The sequence below is a fragment of the Crocodylus porosus genome, unplaced genomic scaffold (assembly GCF_001723895.1).
Source record: "Crocodylus porosus isolate Cpor-Errol unplaced genomic scaffold, CroPor_comp1, whole genome shotgun sequence".
Lineage (NCBI taxonomy): Eukaryota > Metazoa > Chordata > Crocodylia > Crocodylidae > Crocodylus > Crocodylus porosus.
The window spans coordinates 201,527-213,321 of record NW_017728921.1 but is presented as its reverse complement, the minus strand read 5'-3'; the positions used below and the strand labels follow the sequence as shown (position 1 = coordinate 213,321).

Below are 11,795 nucleotides of genomic sequence, written 5' to 3'. Positions count from 1 at the left end.
TTTTTTTTTTTTTTTATTTGCAGACTCTGGAATAGCTGAAGCAGTAACATTGTCACCCTATGCTTCCTAGGGAAGGCTACTTAGGTAAAGACTATCCATTCCCTAAATGTACTGTTGTGCCTCTCTGTCAAACCAGAGCTCGTTATCAAGCAGCCCAGATAACCATAGTCATGGACAACATTTCTACAGTTAAGACAACAGTGATGACTTATTTGCCTTTCAGCAGCGATAAATCATCTTTCAGTTGTTACCTTGTTATAGTTTTTTGAACGTTATGTTGTACTTAGTGAGGGCAGGAGGGGTTCTATGCATTTTAGGGGATAGCTGCAGACCCTTGAAGAAAGGCAGGGTATGGGCTTGGCAAGGATGATGGGAAGGTGAGCGGGGTCTCCCCTGGGTATGAGGCAGGGGAGTGGGAGTGGGTGGAGAAAGGGTTTGTATACCAAGACTTGAATGGAGGCTGGGAGCCATGGTTGGGATGGCCTGGGGAATTGCTGCTCCAGGTAACAGGCAGGCATATGCAGTGGCATTTAAAGTTTTAGTGTGTCAACTGGGGAGTCTGTTGATGTTTTTTATCATGTTAATTGTTTTGTCTGCTACTGCAAGCTGTTCTGAGACTTTCTGGGTAGGACAGTATACAAGTCTAAATAAACAAACAAAAATGTGAAATGTTTTATTCATTCTTATGTGAATTAACTTATTAAAATATATACGAGGAAATAAATCTCTAATGTGTGTAAGAGCCTTACGCTCACTTTTCTGAATTTTTAGCATCAACGTTACATAGAAATAAGTATCAGAACTGCATATTAACCCATATTAATTGCACGCATGTTGGAATTTAACTATATTAAAGAACTACTGCTGGAAAACTTTCCACAATTTTTAATGAAAGAACAACAAAATAAAAGCAAAAAAAAGAAACAGAAATACAAATTTCTCCCTTACCTTTATAAGGCAAATTTCTTCAGAAGATGAAAGTAGCACATTCTCTGGCTTGAGATCCCGGTGTATAATACCATTGTCATGAAGGTACTGCATACACATATATAAATGCACACACCAAAAAAAGAAGAGAAAAAACAGACTACCACATGTATCAAAATGTGAACTTCCAGATTTCTCAACAACAATAATGAGGCATTGGAAGACTGCATGCATTAAAACTACAGGGCTCACATAGGTGTTTAAAAGAGCTGTTATGCAGCAACTGGAAATCTTGCCAAAGGTAGAATGAGTGGAACCAACATGATATGCCATTCCTGCAGTTCATGCAAATATCATACATATTTTCCTGTATTAGCAAAATAAATTCTCTGTGACAAGACAAAAGAATTGTGGTTCTCTCTGTCCCTCCTATGTTAACAGTGACTATTTTGGGGGGGAAGGAGGTGCAAGACCCCTTCCTTTACATGCATTGCCCTGACCGAGTCTGCAAAAGTAGCCTGTGAAGTACAGCAACTGACTGCACCTCACACTGGCAGTTAAGAAGCCACAGACAGGCTTCAAGAAACCTGGGATAAGAGTAGTCTTCTCCCCTACACCATCCAAGGGACAGCAGCCTACATCTATTTTATGGATATAGAGAAGCATTCACTTACTGCCACACTAATACGAGCAAGCATTTATTGAAGGAAGGAAGCTTAACTGATTGTACAGTTGGAATTGAGCCAGCCATATTTTCCTTGGTGGAATTCAGGACTATCTACCTTTACAGCCAACAGCATCTGATAAAAATACAGCTTGCAGGTAGCTTCTTTCATCTTGATTGGTCTTGACACTCTGTCATATAATTCTCCTCCTTCCATCCTGGAACAGATTTACATTAGAACCGTCTAAACACCAGCTTCAGCATTGGTTTGCCTCACTGGGCAACCTAAGACTGAGCCACTTAATTCAAAAAACAGCCAAATGAATAGTAGAGTAAGCCTGGTTTCTAAAATGCATCCAATGCATCTTTGTTATATGGATATGAATTATTATATACAACTAGAAAAAAAGAAACTGTGCCTGGGTGGTTTCAAATAAAATCCAAGAAAGCACAAGGTGTGTTAGCAGGAAGGCAAACAACTTATTTGAGGTGATCTCACTTTCTATCAGTAGCATCTGGCTGGCACAGAGCCTTGGGAGTCTTTTAAGATGCATCATTCTACTTGCTCACTCTCCACAGAAATAATGTCTATCCTTTCTGCCTAGCCAAGAGACTCTCCCTCATTTTCACAGCCCTCCAGCCACAGCATCCACACTCATCATCTTCACACTGCCCTACCTGGGACTGACAATGAAGGTCACAAAGATGCAAGCTGGCTGGCCACTAGTTCATTTCATAACTTTTAGTAAGGCTTTTGACACAGTCTCCCACAACACTCTCATTAACAAGCTAAGGAAATACAGACTAGACAGAAGTACTGTTAGGTAGATACATAACTGGCTGGATCATTATGCTCAACGGTAGTCATCAATGACTCAATGTCTAGTTGTGAGAAGAAATCAAGTGGGATACCTAGAGGTCTGTCCTGGGTCTAGTACTGTTTAATGATTTGGATAATGGAACTGAGTGCACACTTGGCAAAACTGCAGATGACACCAAGCTGGGTGGAGTTGAAGACAGTCTGGAGGATAGACCAAGGATCTTAAATGACCTGGAGAAACTAGAAAAAATGTCCCGCAATCAACCAGATCAAATTCAACAAGAACAAATGCAAAGTCCTGCTCTTGGTATAGAAGAATTGTACATACAAATACCATCTGGGGAACAACCGGCTAGGCTGCAGTACTGCAGAGAAGGACCTGTGGGACACAGTAGCTGAATAATCTATATGTTTATTAAGCTGAATATAGCCCAACAGTGTGCTCCTGTTGCAAAAAAAGCCAACGGTATACTGGGCTGTATCAACTGGAATGTTGTTTGCAAATCAAGAGAAGCAATTCTCCACCCTACTCAGCACCGGTGAGGCCACATTGGGAATACTGTGTACAGATTTTGAGTCCGGCAGAGCGATAAAAATTATTAGAGGCCTAGGAAGCATGACTTATGAGGAAAGGCTGAAAGAACTAGGGTTTAGTCTGAAGAAGAAAAGCTTGAGAAGGGATTTGATAGCAGTCTTCAATTACCTGAGGGGCGATTACAAAGAGGATGGACATAGATTATTCTCTCTGGCTGTAGGACATAGGACTATAAGCAATGGACTCAAGCTGCAGCAGAGGAAGTTTAGGTTAATGATTAGGAGGAACTTTCTCACTATGAAAGTGGTAAAGCATTGACTCAGGCTACCTAAAAAGTTGTGGAATCTCCATTGCTAGAAATTTAAGAGCAGGCTAGACAGAGACTTGGCCTGGATGATTTAGTCAGGGATAATCTTGCCTTGAGCAAGCAACTGGACTAAATGACTTTGTGAGGTCCCTTCCAGGCCTAATTTCCTATGATCTCCGGCTCCTCATCCAGTTCCAAATCTAGGTCAAGAAACTGATCTTGAACTTTAAACTGCTGTATAATATTTTCCCTGGAACACAAACTAAATGCAAATAGTCTACTTACAATTCCAAAATAATGTAATAGTCTTCTGCTTCAAAGAAGTTTTTAATCTTGATTAAGCAGGGCTAATAAAAAAAAAGAGAAAACCAACAAAACAATGATTTCATACAAACTAGTAATACAGTAATAGTTTCATAGTAACTAGGGTCAGGAGGGACCTGATCAGATCATCTAGCCTGACACCCTGCTACAGGCAGGAATGAATGCTGGGGTCACAAGACCCCAGACAGGTGATCATCTGACCTCTTTCTGAATTTGCCCAAGGTAGGGGTGAGGACCACTTTCCTAGGAAGTTGGTTCCAGATTCTGGCCACCTTAACTGTAAAATATTGCCTCCTGATCTCTAAATCTCTAATATGCCATAAGCAAGTCATTTCAGAAGAGTGTGATGCAATGTATTCGTAAGGACACTGCACCTCTTTTAAAAAAAATATTTCCAAGTGATTTCAGCATTAATGTATTAGAGAATGTAACATCAGAGACTGCCTGCTTAATGCAGACAGGTGCTATGGAAGTTGCACCAAAGCATATTTTTCAGTGCATTTCAATCCCAATCAGAAGGCCCGTTAAATTTACACTAACTCTGAGCTTTCATGCAGTTCAGCCAATATACTCTAAGCACAGTCAGTTACACTAATTCACTGTAAATGACTCCTCCTCTTGTGCTGTTATGAAGCAAAAGGGAAGAAAAGTTAAAAAAAAAAGAAAACAAAAGAAAAATGTTTCATATCACCCAACTCTGCCAAAGGCAATCAAGAAAGGGGGTCGGGAGGTCTATGTATATTGTTCTGTAACTACATTAGTCTGATTTTAAATTCCTGATGTCTCTAATAGACTTCGAAAGGTTCCAGTTTCCTTAATCACCATAAACTTTCAGATAATGCTGCTGAACGAGAATCCCTAGACTGGCTGTTCTGATTGAATAGGTCCAATCATCAATAGTGGAGAATGTGTCAAAGCCAAAGCTAGCCAACGAGTGAGGGCATCCAAAATATTCAGAGGAGTGTGTGTCAAGGAAGATCTTATTGTCGAGCTGTGGTTCCCAGAGAGACCATGGAAAGGAAGTGTTTTATACAACAGAAATTGTTTCAGATAACCTTAACTACAACAGACTTGAAAAGAGTCAGTTAAATATTTGGCACGTACACAGGAAGAGAGGCAATGTCAAATTAAGTGGTTCTATTTGGGCCATAAGTTACAACCAGCAATCAAGAAAAACAGAATGCACATAAAAATATGCTTTTAGGAGTACACTCACATGATTTATTTTCTTCAAAATCTCTATTTCTGTATTGACATTGAACACTGGACCCTGTAAAAAAAATTCAAATGTCAGCTGGAATAAGAGTGGTGCTCCTTCCAGAACGTGGGATATGGAAAGACCTTCTGGATGTGTCATATCTCACCCCCTACTACTGTAGGTGAACGCATCATGTAATTCCATTCATAAGATGATCACATTCCACCATTACACTAGTTCGCTTCCAGGTTTCAATTACTCCTCTTGAAAAAATGTACCTAAGTTTCTGGCCAAAATTTAATCAGGGTCAATTTACACCCATTGGTTCTTGTGCTAGTATTGTCCTTTAGCTCAAATAATTTATCTTCCCCTTGTGTGTGCTCCCCTGACACATTTAAACAAACAAGCATCACGTGTTAGCCTTTGTTTTGCCAGGCCAAACACGCCAGGCTCTTAGAAATCCCCTCCCATAAGACGCGTTTCTACTTCTCTCGATTATCCCACTCGTTTTTCTCTGCATCTTCTGAATTAATCTTTCTGAACAGGGGTTACCAAATTCTACACAGCATTCCAGACAATGTCTGACCTGTGCTTTATAAAACGGTATTAATACATGTCGTTATTTTTACTGAAAACAACTCTCCTGGTACATCCTAGAACTCAATTTGCCCATTTCACAGCCACCTCACATTGATGGCTCACACTATTTTCTGCATCAGCTAAGACATGCAGGTCTTCTTCCTCTCATTTCCAACAGATGAGACCCCAACTGTACAAGAATCATGCTTGGTATTAGCACCTAAGTGAACGTCCTTATGCTTCATGCCATTCAATTCCATCTCATTTCTATTTCTCCAGTCCACAACGCCATCCTTAGGTTGCTGTATGAAGCTCCATCCCCTATCCACGGTATTGGCAACGCTTCCTGCTTTGTGTCCTCAACAAACTGCATCACATGCACCCACGTTCTGTGCCAGTTCCATTAAATGAGAACATGGAGATTGGTCTCATTCAGAAGTTCCATAAGCAGCCTCTCTCCAGCCTCCGAGCTCTGCTTTAACCATAACCTGTAGCAACTCATTAGCCAGTTCCCCACCAGACCTACAATTTCTATACATAGCCTCTTTCTTATATAACGATTTCCCAAACAGATGTGAGGCTAACAGATAGGACTGGATGCTTATTCCTGTGGCTTATGTATAGGCAGGTTTTTGTTACTATTTATGTTTAACTTAACTGGAGTACCTCATAATTTTTAAGTAAGACATAGTTTTTCTCCCAACACTTTTCAGTCTTGTTTCTAAAACAGCTTACTGCCTGTCCCAAGAGGAAGTGAAAGAATCATCTATCCCAGAGAATTAGCAAGGAAAGGGATTTGTACTTTATCATATTAAATGATGCACAAATACTCACTTTACTGCATGAGAATCCAGCAAAGCTTAAACAATCAACATTTATCATTTCCACAATATTGCAGAAGACTTCAGAAACAATGCACTTACTGCCTCTCTCACAGCAGCTGTCATAAATCTCCGTTTATTGATTATCTTTACAGCAACTTTGTTACACGTGGCCTTTTCAAATGCCAGTTTGACTTCACCACAGGCACCACTAAATATAAAAACATAATGATGTTAATGCTTGCAAACATTTTTCAAAATGCACGTAAAAAATACAAACTGGTAAATGACCGAATGAAAACTATCGTCTCCCAGCCTCTGGAAAACACCAGGCTATCACAGCACTCTGAGGTACGTGTTCAACAGTCGGACATCCTGGCAACAGAAGCTTTGTAACAATGGTTATTAGGGCAGTCACCAACATTTCAATACAGGAATCAAAAGAGCAGCAAAACCCCAAACCGTGAACTATTAAGAGAATACCGAGGACAAGCACTGGCGATATGTCAGCCCTACAATGGATAACATAACCAAAACCAAAAACACATTTAAAATGTACATTAAAAGTTTTGACTTAACACCCACTAAGTTTTGATTCGATACACACTACATGTGGCCCATTGTGTCCACTGAGTAATGGCAGAAAGGTAATGCAACGTCTGGGTTCTGCGCTACAGGGCTGTTCAAATCTGGGGAATACATATGGCCATAAATACATATTTACATAGCAGCAATCATATAGTTGGAAATTCAGGTAGGCCACCCACATTTGTGGTTTCACTGTATGGCTTTCTTCCAAAGTCTTTACAGAAGACATGTCTTTTTCCATTTTAAAAACATTTTAAATATAAAAAGGCTAATCCTTCTTTCTTGAGAATCGGGCAAGGTCATATTTTGACCTCCCCCCAGTTAATATACAAAGTAACACAGTAGCCAGCAGATTCTTTATTTCATAGACATTAGGGCTGGAAGGGACCTCGGGAGATCATAAGCCATAATCTGGGGTTTCACCATTAAAAGTATGTTCTGTACCCAAGCCAATGAGACAAACAGAGCCAAATCCCAGACATAAATGGTGTAAGGAAAGAACAGGCCTAAGCCAGAAAATCAGGCATCCTACTTTTACAGTTTTCATCATTCAGAGCTGAAACGGAGCAAAAGGGCAGCCACAATCCCAGCAACCTAAGGACCCCTTATTCTAAGAGGCTGTGGTTGTAATAAGATGACAAAAGTCATATTGCCTAGGAAATGAATAGTTGAACAAGTCTATTTTATTTCAGATTTATTGTCAGTGCTATCACCCAACTATTAAAAGAGGAATTATTCCTCCTCCTTCAGCCCTGGGTATTAAAAAAAAAAACACCCTCCTTACCCACCCAATTCTTCCCTGTCTGCCCCCGCCCCTCCATTTTAAAGACTAATAACTTTTAAGCCAAGTAACTGAACATAAGACTTTGTATTAAGGAGTAAAACAATCCTTTAAAGTTAAACAATTACTTTATACAGCACTAATCCTAAAGATTTTCTAACAGTCCCCTCAAAATACACTTCTGCAACAAGGCTGCGAGATTCTAAGCTCCTCCTTTTGACAACTCAGTATAAGCATTTGCATGTAAAAGAATGATTAAAGCAAAGGAAAGAGCTTTTTAAAAAGCCAGAACAATCATCTCAGTAACCACCTTGTTTTACTGCCACTGTTCATTTCACAGCTTTGCTCCACTTCCAGATTACCCCGATCCAATCTTCATCTTAATACGAGCACTGCAAAGCAGACCTAGGTGGAGATACTATTCCTGCACAGAGAGATACCCCTTCCTTTGAGCTGAGCTTATTATGGAACACTTCCCCGTTCTCACAATGTATTATTCGTTAGCAGATTAAAAAGCAAGGAAGAACTGTTGTGATTTAGTTTGACCCCCACCGTATAAGAACCTGTGCTAGCTACCAGTAAGTGCTATATAAATTAATACCTTTTCCACCTGCTCCTGTTCTCATCCTTGATGTAAATGACAACTAGGGAGCTACACTAACGACTTGTGGTCTCTACTAGGCTCACAAGCCCCCTTTGCTTGGGGGTGGGGGGGAAGACAGTTTGCAAAAGAAGGATACGGATTTCCTTACTTATGCTAGCTGAGAGCTCCCCTCCAGCAAGAGAATTCCAGCTGAACAGTCAAAGAAGACTTTCTCTATGTGCCACAAAACCACCAGAAAAGAATCTCTCGTAGCATCATAGTTTCGGGCCTAAGACAACCAACTTTATACCACAGGTCATTAAATTATGACCTGTGAGCCCATATGACTTCAGATAGATTAAAGCATTTTAGTTCATAAGACAGTAAACTGTGGTGTACCCCTAGCAGAGAAAAGGAGACAGTGATATGCTGAAAATTGGGCTCTTTGTCTTTTATTAACCCGCAAAACTCCATTCATACTTGTGTTACTGAAACAATACTAAAACAAGAGCAGCTAGCAATTCACATTAGTGACAGTTCCAGCAGAATCCAGTCAGAATCAAAGGAAAAGAAATGCTAAATATTTCAGAAAGTATGATGCTTACCTTCCCAAAGTTTTTGACATGATATATTTCTCTTTGAATTCTCTGGGATACCCCGACTGATCATCCACCATAAGATCAGAAAATACAAACACTAGGAAGATGAGTGGAGATCATTTTCCTGTTACTAACTTCAAAAACTTTGTTAAAATAAACAAACTACTCTTCCTAATGTTACTGTTCAACAATATAACTAAGAAAGTGCTTTGGGTTAAAGGAAAAACATGTATCAGCTTAACTGACATCAAGACTGATATCAGCAAGTTCACATTGTTGAAAGATAACTTCTTTAACCAGTAAACTGCCTCAACAAACTATTCAGCATGACAAATTCCAGTCCTTACAATCCATTAATACTGCACTTAAGGTAAAAAGGCAAGCAGTGTTAGTCTTATGTTTCAAAGCTAAATCCCAGGACCAAGAATCACACATAGATGGTGCCTTTTCAGGGAAAAAATAAAAATAAAAAAAACAAAAAACCAACTTCTCTAATTTTTCAGCTTGTTTTCTTAGTGCATTTGAAAGCATTTCACACATAATTTTCATTGTCTGCCCTGAGTTGCAAGTCAATATCCCCTAGATACGACTGTCACATAGCTTCTTAGAAAGAAAAGCATTTTTTAAGTTTAATTATAAAAACAAACTGGTAGAAACACCCTAGATCAGGTGTAGTATCTGCAGCTACTTGTAACCTGTTTCTTTGACATGTACTGGATTTCAGGCAGATTTGTTTACACAAAAAGCACTGGTCAAATATTAAATATCATTGCATCCCTTGTCTTCTTATTCAGGACTTTAAAAGCATTTGGGAGAAGCTCAGTGTGTAATACAGAAGCTATTTAAAAATCACTGGACATAAGAACAGAAGGACCTCCCAGATCAACATGTCATGCCTCTGGTTGTGTGGTGCTGTATTTTACCTTTGTTACTCTGTACAGACAGTGCAATTTCAGAATTGTGAGTCAGTGGCAGCCTTTTCCCTCTTCCTATAAGCTCTTTATTTACAAAGGTTCCATTCACACTGTGATCTTCTATGTAGGCGACATAGGTGTCTCGTGGTCCCGTTTCCTAGAGAGAGGGAGAAAGGCAACAATAACAAAAGATGACTTTTATTGTGAAGCTGTACTGAACATTTAAAAAAATATTATGATATGTAATTTCATGAACTAAGGAAAACTGATCTGAACAACCTGTTTGACTAAGTGACCCATGAAAGGAGTCTACACTGTAAGGCTTTTAAACCTCAGATTAGGGAGGGTTGGTTTCCTTGTTTCCCCCTCCTCTCCCCACCAGTTAATCTGGATTCCTTCTTTAGAGGCAGTAGGAGAGGGGCCATGGGTCCTTTTAGCACTTACCTTGAAAATTCGGAAATGCTTCTTGCTGTAGTTCTGGTAGAAACCTGTCTCGGACAGCCCTATCCTAGAAAAGCTGTAGTCACAGCTTTTGTCTCTGCCAAACCAACACTCATCATTCACACAGTCTGGAAGCAGAAAAAGAAGAGGAGAAAGGAAGAGACCACAAAATACCAGTAAGTTGTCCTAGAACAGCAAAATGATACCGAATGGTAGCACTTGAAATACATAGCAAAGCGGAATGGTTCAGAAGCTGCCTAACCTGACATTGTAACAGCCCTGAGAGAGGGCAGCAAAGTCCAGCAGTGCGTGGACCCGTTCTCCTCTGGGCAACTTGGCTTAGACTACACTGAACCCTGCTTTAAGGAGAACCAAACTTCTAAGCAACATGAAAACTCACAGAGTTTCATGTGTAATCCATAACCTCATCTAAAAAGCCAGGAAGTTGGTGTATGGCACTAAAGATCAGTAACAAGCAGAACTGCAAGAGAAGAAAAAAACCCAATGTCTTGCTCTGGCAATCGAGCAGGGGTGTCTGTAAGCCCCAATCTGTGCACACAGGCTTAACTCGATCCATCGGAGTAATGCCATCAACCCAGTCACAGTCACAGCTACTGCAACGATCACGATGGCTCTACTTTACCTACTTGGGTGGGGTTTCATACAGCTACAGGGGACAGATCTGGATTTGTTTTAGCTTCATGACGCATCCCTGGCATCAGTCTCCAAGGGTGTAGGTTGTAGCCATGTTGGTCTAAGGACATGGGCAAATGAGGGTCTTTGGGTCAATCTGATCACTTTTATTAAACCAGCTCAAATTGGAGTTGGTCTAATAAAAGCTATCTGATTTAACTGTCTCCAAACCTCCATCTCCAAGCCGGAAGATAAAGGAAACCAGGGCTTGGAGCAGGGAGCGCTGTGCGAATCCTGCCAGATGTCGCCATCTCTCTGCGCCTCTTGGAGGACTCTACCGGTAACAGCATCACCAGTTGCCATGGACGGGAGCCGCCTGAGACGGCCTGCAAGCGCTCTGGGCACCCGTGGGGCCACCCGCGTCCTGCCACCGGATCCACGGGCCCCGCGGGGAGGCTAGGAACGGCCGAACGAACTCGCCCCATCTCCCACCCCGCAGCAGCCGGAGACTGAGGAACGTCTCGGGAGCTGGAGTGCCCTGCTGCACAGCAGCTGCCAGGCGTGGGGGGAGAAACGAGACGGGTCGCTCCTTCTCCGTCCCAGCTAGGAGAGACCCATGCTCCAGCTTGACCGGCACCTACAGCCAGGAGCCACCTCGAAGGACATGCTAGGAGCAGGCCTCCCCGGAACCAGGGCGTTAATTGAAGCCAAAGCAAAACGTTCTGCTGTAACGACTTCCCCAGGCGGCACGGGGCCTACCGTAGTTGATGAAGCCCCTGCCCAGCGCGAAGAGACGCCCCCACGGCTGCGGGGCCGGCTCCTCCGGCTCCTGGTCCTCGGGGATGGGGGGCAGCTCCTGCGTGGGCACCGTGTCCAGGGAGCTGAGCGTGCCGGAGCTGGAGGACGACTGGCTGGTGCCCTGCGAGCTGCCAGACGACGAGCCCGTCCCGCCCTGCGACGGCTGCGACTCGCCGCCCGTCTCCCGGGACATCGTGGCTGCAAAACACGCGGCAGAAAGTGACACGCGGGCAAAGGCCACCCGGCTCGGCCCGGCACCTCCTCGGGCCACGGCGGGCACCCA

General features: G+C 42.1%; 1 protein-coding gene across 1 annotated transcript in view; it reads right to left on the bottom strand.

Moving 5' to 3' along the window:
• The window catches only part of CHEK2 (checkpoint kinase 2), a 21,238-nt gene extending 9,499 nt beyond the window's left edge, over positions 1-11,739 (bottom strand). The window contains exons 1-9 of the mRNA XM_019538654.1: positions 11,474-11,739; positions 10,085-10,209; positions 9,650-9,797; positions 8,733-8,823; positions 6,278-6,386; positions 4,794-4,847; positions 3,539-3,600; positions 1,710-1,809; positions 949-1,035 (exon numbers count right to left, since the gene is read on the bottom strand). Of these exons, the coding sequence (XP_019394199.1) occupies positions 949-1,035; positions 1,710-1,809; positions 3,539-3,600; positions 4,794-4,847; positions 6,278-6,386; positions 8,733-8,823; positions 9,650-9,797; positions 10,085-10,209; positions 11,474-11,705 (1,008 nt within the window). The 5' untranslated portion in view covers positions 11,706-11,739. The remainder of the gene's footprint in view (positions 1-948; positions 1,036-1,709; positions 1,810-3,538; positions 3,601-4,793; positions 4,848-6,277; positions 6,387-8,732; positions 8,824-9,649; positions 9,798-10,084; positions 10,210-11,473) is intronic.
• Positions 11,740-11,795: the final 56 nt, after the last annotated feature.